This window comes from Phoenix dactylifera, unplaced genomic scaffold (genome assembly GCF_009389715.1).
Source record: "Phoenix dactylifera cultivar Barhee BC4 unplaced genomic scaffold, palm_55x_up_171113_PBpolish2nd_filt_p 000007F, whole genome shotgun sequence".
Classification (NCBI taxonomy): Eukaryota; Viridiplantae; Streptophyta; class Magnoliopsida; order Arecales; family Arecaceae; genus Phoenix; species Phoenix dactylifera.
In genome coordinates, this window is record NW_024067666.1 from 944,360 (window position 1) to 960,614 (window position 16,255).

At 37.6% G+C, this 16,255-nt stretch overlaps 1 protein-coding gene across 1 annotated transcript; it reads right to left on the minus strand.

Moving 5' to 3' along the window:
* Nucleotides 1-506: 506 nt before the first annotated feature.
* On the minus strand, nt 507-14,131 carry LOC103705355 (cyclin-T1-3-like). Its single transcript, XM_026803973.2, has 7 exons — nt 13,850-14,131; nt 10,546-10,899; nt 10,049-10,130; nt 6,975-7,109; nt 3,194-3,369; nt 2,959-3,110; nt 507-1,864 (listed from the first exon to the last, which is right to left on the minus strand). Exons 2-7 carry the CDS (start codon nt 10,788-10,790, stop codon nt 900-902), a joined length of 1,755 nt encoding a protein of 584 aa, XP_026659774.2. The 5' UTR covers nt 10,791-10,899; nt 13,850-14,131; the 3' UTR covers nt 507-899.
* Nucleotides 14,132-16,255: the final 2,124 nt, after the last annotated feature.

The window sequence follows — 16,255 nt, forward strand, 5'->3', positions numbered from 1 at the left end:
CTTAATGTGAAGAAAAAGACATATATATATATATATATATATATATATATATAGAGAGAGAGAGAGAGAGAGAGAGAGAGAGAGTACAAATAAACCACCATAATCATTCCACGATAAATCTATAGGTTTGGAAATAAAAATATATATCAAATGATTTCTTTTTCACATATAGTGTAATTTACTATGTAGATATTACATTGCACAGCATAAAGCTATTTCTGTCTAGCTTTTCATTCAATAAAGCTTCTACCGATTCCAAAGTTTTTCTGATTAGAGTTTATCTTCCATAATCAGAGAGATCTGTAAGTAAAAACTGCTTTCCTTTATCCAATCATTTCTTATTAGCATTAAAATAGATATCAAGTTTGTTTTCTTCATTTACTTTTGATGGTAATATAGCCATCCATCAAATCCATAACAGGTTGGTCACAATGCAACCACCTTGCCATTGCACCAAAAACCCGACCTCCAATTTTAAAATCATAAATTAAACAAATTACAGATAGTTAACATGAAATGAAATTTGGACCATATGGCATTTAATTTTTCATAAATATATAGAAATACATCACTAAAGATTTACCAAATTGGATGTTTACTTATTACAACTTTTGCTCTTCATGGGTTCCCATCGACAGCAAAGAAGAAAGGCACATCTCTACGACCATAAATAAAATTTATCAAAATTTGCACAGGCGAGTTTCTAAGACTTCTGTACAAATTTCATAATTTCTCCGGCCGGTCCAATCTGCACAAGCATATTCATGGACAATGAAATTATATTCCAGCATCCTGAGACAAATCACAATACAGGCAAAAATTGTAACAGCCCAGCATCTTCTCCTATTCAGTGAGAACCTTGCGAGTTGGATCCCTTCCCTTCCACAATTATACAAACATCAGACCTGATTTTCCTGCCTTAGCCTTTTATGATCTCTCTCAACACGTTCAAATCTTCCCACCACACACGAATCATCGATAGTAACTCGGTGCTTTGCAGAGGACCCATGATAATGTGGGCTAGCTGCTTTCCTCTTCTGGCTCCTAGGCTCTGGAGAATGGAGCTCCTGACTATCCAGTGACAGCTCCCCTTCTTCTGCATTCCCCTTTGCCTTATCAGCTCCATGGAATCCATTCTCAGTTATATGATCCAGATTCGGAGGCTCCTGTCTGTAGGAAGGTTTTACCCAGCCATGCCTTCTCTCCTGCTTCATCTTCTCATCTTCAGCTGCCAATTCAACACCATGTTCCAGCTCCCTCTCAATGAGGTCGTCTTCATCCGTCAGATCCACTTTCCTAGCAACATCACCACGAGACTTTCTCCGTTTCTCCAAAGCGGCTTTCACCTTGTCTTTGTCTATCTTGTTTATAGCATCCATTTGAGAGTAACCTTTGGGACCTTCACTGCCGGTGACAGGCAACATGGATTCTTCTACTGGACGCTCAGACCCATAATTGGCCCTGCTGTTTCCAGCTTCTGCCATATTCCCTGATTCATGATACCGATGATCCACCAGTCCAGGTTCCATTTTATGGTCATGAAGGCCACTTCTTTGCTTGTTGTTCCGATGGTCTTTGATATCATTTTGCAAAACCCTTTGGGCCCCATTTTGCCTATCAGGGTACAACTGATCAGGCACAGGGCGAGCCAATGAGCTTGTTGGGGCAGCACTCTGCATCCCAGCAGTGTTTGGTGTTTGACAGCAACCACTTTGTGAAGGGGACTCCTCCATAGAAGCTGGAGCTTTCGCTGGAGTCTGGTGATTGACCCCACTGGCAGAGCTCCCTTCAGCTTCACTCCCATGGGATGGTGGCTGCGTCACGCGGTTTTGTTCATACAATTCCAGCATTTGATTGCTAACCTCTGAAAGCAGACAATTTCAAAGCTAAGCATAAAATGTAACAGAACAATAAAATAAAAAATATTAAAAAAGCACCTCAAGATCAATAATTTAATCTTACGCAAAAAAAAAAGAGAAAGGGACCAGAAATGGAGAAAAGGGAAAAAAATCAGAGAATTAAACATTTGCAAAATGCTAGGTCAAGTAAATTTTTGGCACTCACGAACTGTGAAAGTAGCCATGAATGAAAGTGAGTGGCTATGCAGAGAAGCACATATAGAGGTAATGCTGTTCTAAATAATTTCAGAAATGAATAAAGGCGACCATTGAAAAAAAGGGAAGAAGGAATTTTTCTGAAAAAAGACGCAGATCTCAAATAAGAAAATGACAAATGGGAGAAGCAAACGGATAAGGAGTTGCATTGACGAACAAAATGTAGGTGTTTGTGTGTGCACAAGTGGCCAAAGGCAGATGCAGAGGAACATGCAGCATGCATGTGTGACATATCTACATATAGCAGCTTATTTCACCATATTTATTTATGTGATGTTGGACACCTAGCTCCTATATCCATATTACTCTGAATATATGGAGAATATAAGGTTTTTTTTGTAATTTAGATGAGGATAGGTGAAGGAAGCAGATGAGCCCACAATCCCAAGATTTGCAGGTACCAAAACCAGCTTTTGAGGGGCAGGTGGTATTCATATTGATGTGTAGTACTCTTGAGTTCAATTCTGGTCTTCCCTGTACCACCTTGAACAAATCATTCCATCAGTCATCCAATCCACAAACAGAATGCCACATGGATATCCTAGCCAGGCATATAAACACCCCTTTGTGGTCTGTCATCTATGGATCACCTCTGCATATACCACATCTACAGATTCAAATTAGAGATGATCTCAAAGTCCTCTAAGATATGTTTACAGCCAAAAGTAGGTGTCAGATACTCATCAAAATTGATAAAAGGTTTCCACACACAAAATCAATCTTGCAAACTAAAAGGGGAAAAAAAACCAGCCTAACCCACACAAAAATTCAAACTGTACAAACAGGAGTAAATATAGAAAAATCTATATAATATTTTTGTTGATCACTCTGTCTAAAAACAAACCTTCCAACTGTCGTGGGGTAACATCAAATTCCTGCCACCAAACCTTCTCACCATCAGACGGAAGCTTCACTTTCAGAAACTTAGCAGCCAAGAAGATGGCACCAGCTGCAATATGGTGGGGCTTAAATTGCAGGCAGAGCGAAGTACGCAGCCTGCACACCCCTTTCCAGTGTGCAATAAATACACATATTGAGGATTATAATTGGAAAAGAGAGAAAAAGTAGCTTTAGCATACCCATCATTGACAAAATTCCAAGCAACTTGTGCAAGGGCATTTTGAGCAACCTTAAACTTCTTTATTGCTTCAACCAGGGGTTTATATGGATGATGCACATTCAGATCAAAACCAAGAGTTGCAAGTACCAGCCGCTCTCCGATTAAAATAAGTTCTTTCTGTTGCTCATAGACTTCCTGCAAAGAGTAATGTTAAATGTTACCACACTTGACATGAAGCTATGATGGTAAAAAGCTTGATACAGGGAAGGCATATGATAGGATGACGTGGGGTTTTGGAAAGAAGGTTCTAAACCATTTTGATTTCCATTCTAAATGAAATTATTGGATTATGTGTTTGTATTTGTAACCCAAGATTTTCTATATTTGGAGCCCCTTTAATTTCTTCTCATCTTTGGTTGGTCTTCGACAAGGATGTCCGCTATCACTTTATTTACTTATCATCTACTCCGACATGCTTTACAGGTCCTTTCACTCTAAGGTGGCTGCAGGTACCTTATCTAGAATTCATTAGGCCCTTGAGCTCCACAATCTCATATTTTATACACCAATAACTGTCTCCTCTTCTCCAAAGCTAACATTGATCAACAAGACTTATGGAGTCTATTGATTATTATCATCAAATGTCTGGACAAAAGGTTAATATTGACTGACCAATTTATCACGTTCCTTCCAAGAATTCGTAAGTGCACACAAAACTTGTTAGGTAGTTGGAGATTAACTTGTTTCCTTGTCCTTGGTAATAACTTGGTATTCCTACAATAGGTGCAGGTTCAAAGAGAAAGGATTTCAGTTTTCCAATTGATAAAGTGGAAGAGCATCTTAGCTCTTGGAAATGGTTGGGAAGGTTATTCTTATAAATGTTGTCCTCCACTATATACCTCTTATGGTTAATTCATTATCCCTATTTCAGTCATAAACCATCACGATCGCATTGTGAAGAATTTCTACGAGCTACTCCTCATAACACTAGTCAAGGTATTCATCTAATTCACTAGGATGGAATTACTACTCATAACGCCTTGTGGCCTTCATATCCCCAATCTATGAAGAACTAAGACCACACTCTTGGCTACCATTGCAAGACCTAGTTACAAAAGCAAGGGCAAGTGCAAGAGCAGATTAGGGTGTGGGTGGGGAGTAGTAGGCCTACTGAAATCTTTTTAATCAGGAAACGTGTGGGAAGAGTTTCCAAAGAGACTCCAAAGCCAGTGCAGCATCCTAAGCAGAAGATTCCTGCAACTACGGTGAAGGTGGATCATGCTTGGAGATGAATAATTTATGGGTCTCTTTTGTGGCTTCAAAGTTATTTTTGTCTCTTGGGATGCATAAAAATGCTCCACCATTGTTCTTGGGCATGGCAAGATATTTGTGAGTATTTATTTGCCACTTCCCAATGGGTCACTGGCACTCGCAAACAAATCTATATTCTAGGTCATAGATGATTGTCGCTGCCTCAGCAAAACATCAACAACCTTCAACTCTTCTTTTATCTCAAATTCTCTTATGATGGCTGACCTGATCACTCATGATAGTTGGCAGAATATTCATTTTTTCCGCATTTGCTTGAAATTATGGACATAATCACCCCCACTCCTCTATCTTTGGGCAATTGAGAAGACAAACTTTGTTAGGGCTTTTTTTCATCACTGGCAGGTCAGTGTTCAAGATGTTTATCACTCAGATCCATCAGCATCAACACCATAATGTTTAAAATTGGTGTGGAAATTAAACCTAGGCCCTCGAATGCAACTACTCCCTTGGAAATTAGTGTGGGACTGATTGCCAACTACCACCACTCTTGCCTCTAAAGACCTCGATGTTCAAATGGGATGCAGTCATTGCATTGGTGAAACCGTGAATCTCCAACATGTTTTTATGGGTTGTCCATACTCCAAGGAGGTTTGACCTGAACTTGCGAATGCATTAGGCATCACTTTCTATTGGTATAGCTAGTCTGATTTTACCTCTACTGTCAAGTCTGGTCCTTCACTCGGAAAAATCAGATCTAGCAGTTCTCTTTAGCTATACTGCTCAAAGCATTTGGCATGCATATCAAGTTTTTTATCATCAGTCTCCTTTGCAGTAATAGTTCTTAGACATGCTCTTACCTTTGCACAAAGAACTGCTTTCAATCTCAAAATATTCACCATCTTCTCTTAGTCTTCTGGCTTCTATGACTCTCTTGGGACCATTGGTTGCTAGCTGCCTTCCTTCTCCTCTTACTATTTGCTGATGTCCATAAATTTTGATGGAAGTGTTCCAACTAATTATGCTGAAGCAGGTTTCATTATCAGACATGAGCAAGGTGTCACCCTTATGGCTGCAGGTTTCAAGCTGTCTTGCCATTGAGTTTTTATGGCAGAATTATGTGGGGATGCATTAAAATGGCTATTACATGATTCTAGGCCACGACTTTTGGGTGGAAGGAGAGTCCCCTATGTTAGTCACTTGGTTATATTCTAGAGACCAGCACAAGACTCCCCACCATCCTTGCCTCATGGGCATTTGGCACCTTAGCTTGAGTCTTTCTTCATTTACTACTACCAATATTCATGGAGAAGCTAATCAAGCAAAGGAATGGCTTGTCCATGAGGCAATGGTTATGGGAAGCAAAAGTCTCCATCTTTGCCTCATGGACATTTGGTGCCTTAGCTTGATTCTTTCTTCTTCTTCTTTTTTGGGTAAAGATTCTTTCTTCTTTTAATACTACCATATTTATAGAGAAGCTGATCAAGCAGGGGAAACCGGCTTGTCCATGAGGAATGGCTGTGAGAATTGGGAATTTAACTATACTAGAGAGCAATAGTATATTTTGTATATTGATGCTACATGTTGCACTTTCCTAAGGAGGACCTAATCTCCTTTCTCTTAAAAAATAAAAGAGAAACATAGAGAGAGAAGAAGAAGACAATGATAACATGTACCGGGAACAAGAGTAAGCCCTATACATATAAACAATGGAAATTATTGGTAGCAGGACTGAAAATATAGAATAAAAGAAGTCCTATATCAAGAGAAGATCAATTTTATGACCAATACTCCATTATGTCTTAATATCCTTTCCCTGGTATGGAATATTTCTACTACCACAGAAAACATAAGTAAAAGATGGGAGCCAAACACAATCTCGAAAAGGATCATGGGGCAAATACAGTCCATGTAGCATCCGTTGTCTTTCACATGGTTTCTTCGAGAAGGTGACTAAGCCAATTAAATTCAAGAGATCTTCGGGCCTTTGTCATTTCCAATAGCATTCATGGCATGCAAGATGAAATTTATGAAGGCCAAATCAGCATCTCCAGGGTAAATGAATCAAAGAAGTGGAAGATGGCACCACTGTAAAGCTGTGCATCTAAAAATTCTTCTAGGTTAAAATAAACAACCAAAAGACTACTATAGAGACAAAAGTGCATTAGAGGTAACTCATGATATTGCTCTGTAAGGAAACATAGGATCCGTGCATATAAAATTACAAGTCAATACCATGTGCAATTAGGCAATACAAGACTCAATTTGCACTGCATGTTGATTGTGGCACTCCTACTTTAATCACTAATTATCTCAGCATATGTTTCATTGCCATTAATTTATTCAATCCAATACAATTACAAATCTAAAAAAGGGCGAACAAGTTACAAAATAAGAATCACTTAATACCATTTTTTAAGTGAAAAATATATCCATCGTAAAATAAAGTACTAAAGGCAAGAATGGCAAACAACATAAAAAACAAAGAAAAAATTAATGACAAGTGGAACAAAGAAAAGGAGATATATTACCCTCTGTTTGATTCTTTGAACAGCAGCAGGATCCTTTTTATGGATAATTTCATAAGAAACAAGAATAACATCCTTTAAAGGCCGAGGGGTTTCTTCAACTTTTCCAGCCAAAAACATGCAAACAGTAGCAATGGTCTGCAAATCATATATGTGTGAACACTAAGCATCAGTATTGATCAAAAACACAGAACAATCTACTGTACATGTTTCAGTTCGAACTCCAATCCCTTATCTGAACCAGCTCTTATTAATTAAATGTTCAAGTAACAAATAGAGGAAAAAAGACAGACATACAATATATCATTAACATCAAGGCAGAAACTAGAAACCCAAACAACAAAATAACTGAAAAGTGCTTAGAATCACATAATTGCCATATTAATATAGGAAAGTGAAAAACGTATAATTTTTGCAGACATATCCCTCGAGCTGATTGAAAGTGTTTGCCCATATGATGAAATTATAGCATCTCCATTCAATGGAAGTTTCATAGTAAATCATAACTTAAGCAAGACATCTAATACGATTTATGGGAAATAAGGAAACAATTTAAGAACAAAAGCCAAGTGAGAATCATTGAGATATAAGAAGATTTAGCTTGTGCGGATTCAAATTGATACAAGAAAAAGACAGAAAATAATGTTAACATTGGCTCCCTCTTGCTGCCACCACCTGACACTAGCGACCAGGATAGACCGAGGGGCTTCAACAGGCCACATGTGGCCTCAGGCAATGATCATAGACCAACTGGCTAACCGCCAAACCCACTCAGTGGGCAAGCTTGTTAGCAAGCTTTCCAGGACGGTCCCTGTTCTGCCTCAGCATTGTGCATTTCTCCACTGGGTATGCAACGACCACACAACTTGCCAGTGCTGGCAGGCAGGCAGACCACATCGACATCAGCTTTACAGGTCCCTGCCAGTGCAGACATGGCTGCGCACCAAGTGGTGTTCAATCAAGCAAGGGCAGCCTCATATGTTGTCATCCAGACAGCACACAAAACAAGCCAGCTCACAACAAGCCTTCTAAGGGTCCACTTACTAGAATGGTCTTTGACCAGGCTACCACAGCAACTCCAGCCAGCTGGGTGCCATATTCTTCAGGGAACCACGCTCTGTGGGTGTTTGATTGTCTTTTCGAGAGTTGGATTCTGGTACAATGGTTGTGGTCATCATCATATATGCTGGTGTCATCGGAGAGCTGGCGCCCTCATGGGCCTTCATTCAAAACCTTCCTTCTTAGCTGTGTCCCCCCCCCAAAAAAAAAGGGACACCCACCAGTATGTCCTATGTGCACTGGGATTGCCACAATGCACCCTTTTGGCCTTTTATTTGTCTGTTTCAATGTGGGGGAGTTGTGGCTCTACATGGTTTGCTCGTATGTGCATGTGACTTCTAAACAACTTTGGCTACATACATTTGGGTTGGGTGTTCATGGTGGTCGGTGGTTTTGTCTTGCCTGGCTCGCTAGCAGCATTTTTGTGATCACTTGCCTGCATCTGGGTAGTTGTATGTACTTCCTTGCATAGTGAATAATAGTTAAAGTTACTTACCAAGGTATGCCCTACTGGCCCAAACTGGGCGGTACGAGGCGTACCGAGTCCGCACCAGTACTCGGTATGCCAAAAAAATTTCATACCATACCGTACCAACACTGTGCTAGTGTGACATCGATACGGATCCGGTATCGAGATAACAAACCTTGTTACTTACCAATAATAATAACGATGATGATATTAACTGTTTCCTCAACATACAATTGCCAAATTTTAACTAAAATAAAAAGTTTTCACAATAACTAGGCAAAAAGGTGTGAACTAGGATAGGTATACATTAAAAAAGAACAAATATGAAGTTCATAGATACAAGGTGTCAAGCATAAATACACTATAGTTGTCAATTGCAAATTTATGCAATAATCAAATATACATCAAGTCTAGAAGTATTTAAAACATAACATGCATGGACGTAAGCTCTAAGTCACAGATGATGCAAGCTAAAATGTTGCAACATACAAAACATTGCATTTCACCAACAATTGGCCCAATACATATCGGATACTTTTATGTTAGTACCAGATTATTTATTTCAAAAGAAAAAAGTGATATATATGGCAATTACATAGTCTAGATGTTTCCAGAAATGTCCTAAATACTTTGACGGTTGCTAGTTTATTTCTCCGGAGGCATCAAGGAGGTTCAAAAACTGAATCTATGCTGCTAAGGTAAATAAAACCCCTTTCACCCTTCAGTATCATGTGCACTCTTGAGGAAAAAAGAGAAGACCTAGAACTATTAATGTATGTCATGTATGTTATACTTATCCATGTAAACTAATTTATCCACTCAATGTCATGTTTTTGAACACTCTAACCAAGAGATTAAAGGAGTCATGAGGAAAAAGAGAAACCTAGAACTATATAGAGTTTTTTTCTAAAAAAAACTAAACGAGTAATGTTTATCATGTACGACATCGTTATCAATGTAAACTAATTTATTTACTTAATGTCATGTTTTGATGTGTCCATATTCTAATTTTTGGAAGTTGCCATGTCGATGTTTCTGTATCATGTCAGATCCATATCTCATGTCCTGTCTCTGTGCTTCACAGCAAGATGATACTCATTATTATTTATTAAATAGAAACAAAAGGTGCAAGTTTTAACTCATTTGAAAAGAATAATTGCATACCATAACTAAATATAGGGACTGGCACCTTTTACCTTGATGAAAACAGGATTTAAGAGAAAAATATTACAAACATAGCAGTAGGGTACTTTGTCTAGTAAGAAAAAAGTAACCTAAGGAATCATTGCAGAAAAGGTACAGATGATAATATTTTTCATAGTATAGAAGAATGGTTACTCAGCTACATATTCTGAATTTCAGATTGAAAGCTACACAAGAAGTCAAATGCTTCTGGATTATATACACTAACAGATAACACTGCTTGCAAAAGTTTAATACACACACACACACACATATAAGCAGTTATGGTTTGAAAAGAAAGAAAAATTACTTGTGCATCCAAATATTGATAGCCACATATATTTTTTATAAAGCAACCGATACTTACCCTCCTATCATTTTTTGCATGAGACTGGCGAAGGAAAAAACGATGACAAAATACAATTGCAGTGGCTATTGTTACTTGAGGTCTGCATCACAAAAATAAGCAATCATTGTCATACTATGGGCATAAAATTGACAAATAGAGTTAAAAATGATTGGTAATACTTGACAAAATCAATTTACTGAAACAGGTAGAGAACTTGATATGGTGAAAATATCATACAAGTATATAACAACTTTAACTGCCAATAAGAGATACTCAGAGCTTAAGTCTCAGGTTGTCCATGACTTGATAGCAACAGTAACCATCTTGTCTTTCAAAGAAAAAGAATGAAGATCCAAATCTCATAAAGAGGTTGAACTCGTAATTTGGACAACAAAAGACCAAAGAAACACATAGAAATAAGTGGGGCAACTAACACTTGGAGACATGGCTAGATCCTGCAGAAATGTGCAATATGACTTTGAAAAGATTAAAAAAAAAGGCAAGTGGGAACTTACACTTTGAGTCTCATGCCCAAATCCTGCAGAAATGTGCAGTAAGACTTGCGAAGATACGTCTCTTTCTTCAGATCAATGCCATCTCTCCTAGATGGCGAGTTTTCTTCAATTTCCTTCCGACTAAAATACCAAGTGGAACCAGTATAGTTATCTTCCTCATGCCTGTCATGAGATAACCTATAAGGACTACTTTCCACCATTCCATGTTGTGAAGAGTCTCCTGGTAATATGCCAGCCCCAGCCATATGGATTTTGTTCACCAATTATATTAGACTGAAAATGCTGACTTGCCTTGCTCTATAGTATTGTTTAATAATGTAAACTGGTCACGCAAATGAAAGCAAGAGCAGTTTCCTGCAAGAAATAGTACACATTCAGTAGAAGAGTTGTGCAAGTAATACTACCAGCACTATTTGAATTTAAAGCAGGCAGAAGATTGTTGTACATGGTCGTATTATTTTTAAGCATATCCAAGGCCTTGCACATCCATGTTTAAGACATCCAAGATACAGATAACTTATTGTTCTAAATATACGACACAACACTAGAACCAATGGATAAGCAAGGATCTGTCACTGTATTTTGGTTACTACATTAACTGATATTAAACTTAATTGCAACTAGCGTACAACTTCATTTCCCACTTGTCTCTAACATCTGATAGTTTCTAAAATCAATTCTGAGATTGATGCAGCCAGATTATTATCATCTATTGAATTGAAGATACAGTATTATACTATTATCCTTGGTCAGACTTTTGAAAATGAACAGATCTTTTATTTCAGAACTGAGTTTATCTTTAAAAAAACAAAATTTTCTGTTATTTATTGAAAATTCTGGAAATAGCAAAACAACCGAGACAAAGAAGGTTGAAAAAGAAGAACTAGTTTTTGCTTTATTTTTTTAACAGTACAAAATACTGCCTCAAATACTCTGCACTTGCTCTTCTCTGCCTTAAAAAACCTTACATGACACGAAAGTAAATCTTACAAATGATATGGCTCATCATCAAAATCAAAAGAGATAAAACAGCTCCTGGAGAGCTACTTTGAGAAGGGGCGGCCAGCTAGTTGAATGACCCAACACTCTTTTTTTTCCTATTTTATTATATTTTTTATTGTTCATATTTAATGTCCTTTCTTTTTCCTTCTTTCCTACTCTCTCCTTTACTTCTTTTTAGGCACACAAATAGAGAAAGAGATGCCTCCTCTCTTCCATGAGACAGATTTGGCATCTGTATGTCCTTAAAAGTAAGCAATCTCCTCAAATAAGTTGGCTAGCCCCATATATTTGATAGCTAGAACAAGTGGGACTGGTTAGCTAGCTCAAGCGCTAAAATAAAAAGGAAAAATGCCTAAAATCGACCACCAGTGAGTTGTAGTCTCTATGGGGATCCAAGAGAGTATAAACTTACAAGTCCACCCCTCAAACACAAAAAAAAAGAAGAAAACCCTGTGAAATTTCCTAGAAAACTGAGGTCAGCAATGCCCACACCCTCGGATGCATCTCTAAGCAGCCAAGGAGCAGAAGGACAAGGCAGAAGGACCAACCATTATGGGCCCAGGAAAAGGCCAATACCAAGCATTTAACATATTTGTTTCTGATTATTAAGAGGGATTTTAGGAGTCCTTTTAGGATGTAATGGAAGCCCAAATAATTAGTATTGGACATCCAATAGGTGCTTAGTAATTTTTCTTATAAATAGGTGGTCGCTACCGTCCCTGGGTACTGTTTATGCTATAGGTAACAGAAGCTGATAAGCAGTATTTAGAGAAAGAAAGTTTAGGCTTTTAATAAAGGGGATTTGATCGGCTGTCCTATTCTATCTTTACTCCTCTGTTAGGAGTCCTAATTGGAGTAGGAATTAGTGGCCAGCTGTTGGGGCGGTACTCAAAAATTGTATGTAGCAAAATTATTTTGAGAAGTAAATTGACCACAGGCCTCTCTTTCTTCTTCCTCTAATCTCTCTCTCCTCACTTCTCATTATTCTTTATTGCTATTTTCCCCTCCAATGCTTTTATATCAGTAATCAACTGCTATTCAGATCTGAGATATCATCTGACTTTTGTTACTAGCAATGGAGAAATTCTCTTGAATCCTAGAAAATTCAGATCTAAGATCTGACTTGAACCCTATTTCTGCTGATCTTGATTCCTAAGAGACTACATAAGATTTAGTATCGAGTGTCAAAAGATCCTACACCAATGGTCTTTTCAAAAGGTGCAGCAATGGTAATAATGCAGAACAAGATGAGAGCCTCCAACGATATGAAGCGCAATTGCAACCAGTTGATCGAGCAATTGACAAGTTGAAACGGAATGCTGGTGGTATGCAAAAACTGTTGGAGACATGGGAAGCAGATGTCTGATATAAAAAAACAAGATATGTCCATGAAGTTTGAAGCCATCCAAATCTCAATCAGTGATCTCAAGAGAGGTAATTCTGATCAGCCCTCCACTTCTATTTTTAATGATGTTGTTAGTGGACTTCAAAATTCTCCATAGTGGCACATAGAGCAGTTCTTGCAAGGCCGGGATAACAAGTACTTAACCCAGACCAGTCATATTCAAGGATAACTTACAGTGCAATCTAATTCAAATTCTGATCAGCCTGGAGAATTGATATATCTAAATGGTTGACAACTAATGAAGATATAGAGAGAAGGCAAGGAGAAAGAAGACACGGATACACAAACTTGAGGAAAAAGAGATTAGAAACCACTGGCACGCATAAAACCAAAAAATCTTTCAACAATACACGCTATGACTGAAAAAAAAACCCCAACTATCACCTTCTCTTCCTTGTTTTTGTTTAATTTTAAAAAAAAGCGGTTGCATCTAAGAGTGGAAAACTATTTGAGTTTTCACCCAATCCTTTACATCTGACCTGTGATGAGAAGAACAATAACAACCAAAAGAGAGGTTAAAAAAAAGGTTAAAAAAAACAAAGCAAAGGCACCGTCCCCAAAAACATCCCTAGGCTTAATGTTGATGGTAATCCATAGTTGCAACCTTTCGTTCAGCCACTACAACCAGATACTATAAAGATTATTACATAAAGTGTTCCATCCCTAATTTTCCTTGATTTCTAGAAGTTATCAGATATCAAAAGAACACACATCACGAGAGGAAATTTTACCTATTCCCAACAAGTAAAAACCTAAAAATCAATTTTGGCCGAGAGAATTAACGGAAAAGGCTGAAAAGAGAGGGTTTCAGATGCCGCCGGATGAGATAAAACCATTCTTTGCATCCAAAACCGATCTTGGCTCGAACAAGCAGGGCGGCGGAGGAGAAAAGCATACCTTGCTCAAAAGAAGATCGAAATCCGCCCTCAAGCCGATGCCCTCTGCCTTCCGATCGAAACCCCAGCGAAAAGATTTGGTGGACGGAATCGAAGAGGGGGCGGTACAACGAAACCCTAGAAACCAAAGGGATCGGGATCGGGAGAGTGTGAGAGCTAAAAGGGGGCTCGGCCACACCCTTTTCCTTTGCGCGATTTTTTATCTAATAATCTAACGACCAGCGTAGGGGCACTCGAGCTGCACGTGCTTCACGAGGAGAGGAGAAGCGGCCCAACTCGAAGTCGAAGAAGATTGAGGGGTTTAGGGTTTGTAAAAAGTCGGCACGGATATTTGTATGTGGCCGTTGGGGTCTTTGTAAGTCGGATTATTCTGGGTTATTATAACCTGGATATATTAGATAATCATATCAGTAAAATAAATAAGAGGAAGTTTAAGGATTTTGCGTAGTTCAAACCTTTAAATAAGCCAGATCAGGAAAGTCCATGGTGCATCAACTCACTCAAACAATAAATAAAAGAAATAATGCGATTATTGAAAATAAATTGCAAATACTTTCTTAAAGCAAAAGAAAAAAAAATTATTTGTAGAAAGGCTTGATGACCCACCAAATAATCAGAACATTGTCGCAAAATCTAGTAGATGATGCAATAGTATTTCATAAAATTATGGTTCTTCAAAAATGCACAAAAGCATACATTCTAGAGCCGCACATTTTAATATAGCCAATTTAGCTTTTTCTAAAAAAAATATATATAGTTATATTAGCAATCAATTTCATAGAGAAGATCGAATCAATACCTAAAAAACTACCATAATTGGCAACTAGAAGAGATGATTTTGCTTAGTATTTGCATGAATGAACATAATTTTCGGTATTCTTGACTGAATTACTATTGTAGTTGTAATTTAAATTGTGATGGAGCTTAGTGAATTATTAATTAATATGACATTTCAACCCCAAATTTAATTACTTTTACATAGAATCTCATCATTTACATTAGCTTTTTTTTTTTCTCCTTTGCAGGCAAGATAAATTTGAACCATTCCAAATTTTCACCCGTGCAATCCTTGAGTGTCGAAATATATTCTAGAGGATTTTAGGTTATTTTGATTTTATAATTTCTAGCCTATCAAGGACTTATCATATAAGGGGTTTGATAGCTTGTGATTGGAGGATAGGAAAGATTTTTTTTATTTAAATAGAATTCTTTGAATCTCTTTCTCCTTTTCTTATTTCTCCCTCTCACAGCACACAAGTTAAGCTTGAAACTATTTCGTATTAACAAAAATTATAAATTTGTTGGTCAGGTATATACATTGGAATATGACTTTGCAAGAACAATCTCTTCCAATGGAATTTTCATCAAGCAATTAATACTTAGTTATGATATCATAAAATCCCAAAATACAATGTTACGTTGCTTTTTTTGGAAGAACGGTATGATATCATATTTAATATAAAGAATTGTTGAGATATTAGGGGTATCTCCTTTGTGTCACAGATAGGCCTTAGAGCCAACAAGGAGACTACAAGTACTCCATATATTGAGAGATCTAGAGAAAAGAAGGAAAAAAAGAGAGATAATAAAAAATAGAACCCATCATTTAACTAGGAGAGGAGAAGAAAAAGTTTCGGAAATTTCTCTTCTTTCTCTTCTATCATTTCTCTCCAAGTTCACTTTGCTTCCCTTATTTCCTGTCTCTCTCTCAACTACTGCACTCTCTCTCCCTTGCTTTCTTGGCTGTTTGTTTCCCTGCAAGTCCAGTTCCAGCTTCAGCTGATCCGGTTTCCCCTTCTCCTCCATGAAAAATACTCCCTCTTAAACTTGGATCTTGTCATTTCCTTAAAAAACATCTATAAGTGCAACCAGAAAAAACAATAACTTATACCAAATAATTTTAATGGAAATACACTTTTAATCAGATAGGAAAGATATCTTCAATCAGAAAGAATTACAGCCATCTATCTTTGAATCAGGCATGACTTCAAACAGCCACCCGTTTTTCTGTCCCATGCATAACACAGCGGCAACTAGTGCCTCATAATAGAACCAAGCCATCACATTTGAGCTCAATTCAAAATTGATACGCTTCATTTGATTTAGCCCTGATGGCAAAGCAAGAAAGCTAAAGCTGATATTGATAACTGAACCTGCATGACTCAATAGAAAGACATTTAAATCTTTTCTTTTGCCCTTTTTCCCCTTTGAGAAAACCAGAGGGTAATGAATGTGTGCTGTCTGAAGTGCCCAGATGACAAAATATTATTTTTCTGATGACAAAATATTATTTTTCTGATGACAAAATATTTTTTCTGCGGACAACAGAGATGATCTAGAATTGGTGATCCTGTTCTGAAAATTAGAATCTTCTTGCATGACATGACTCAAATGATTAGCAGCAAGA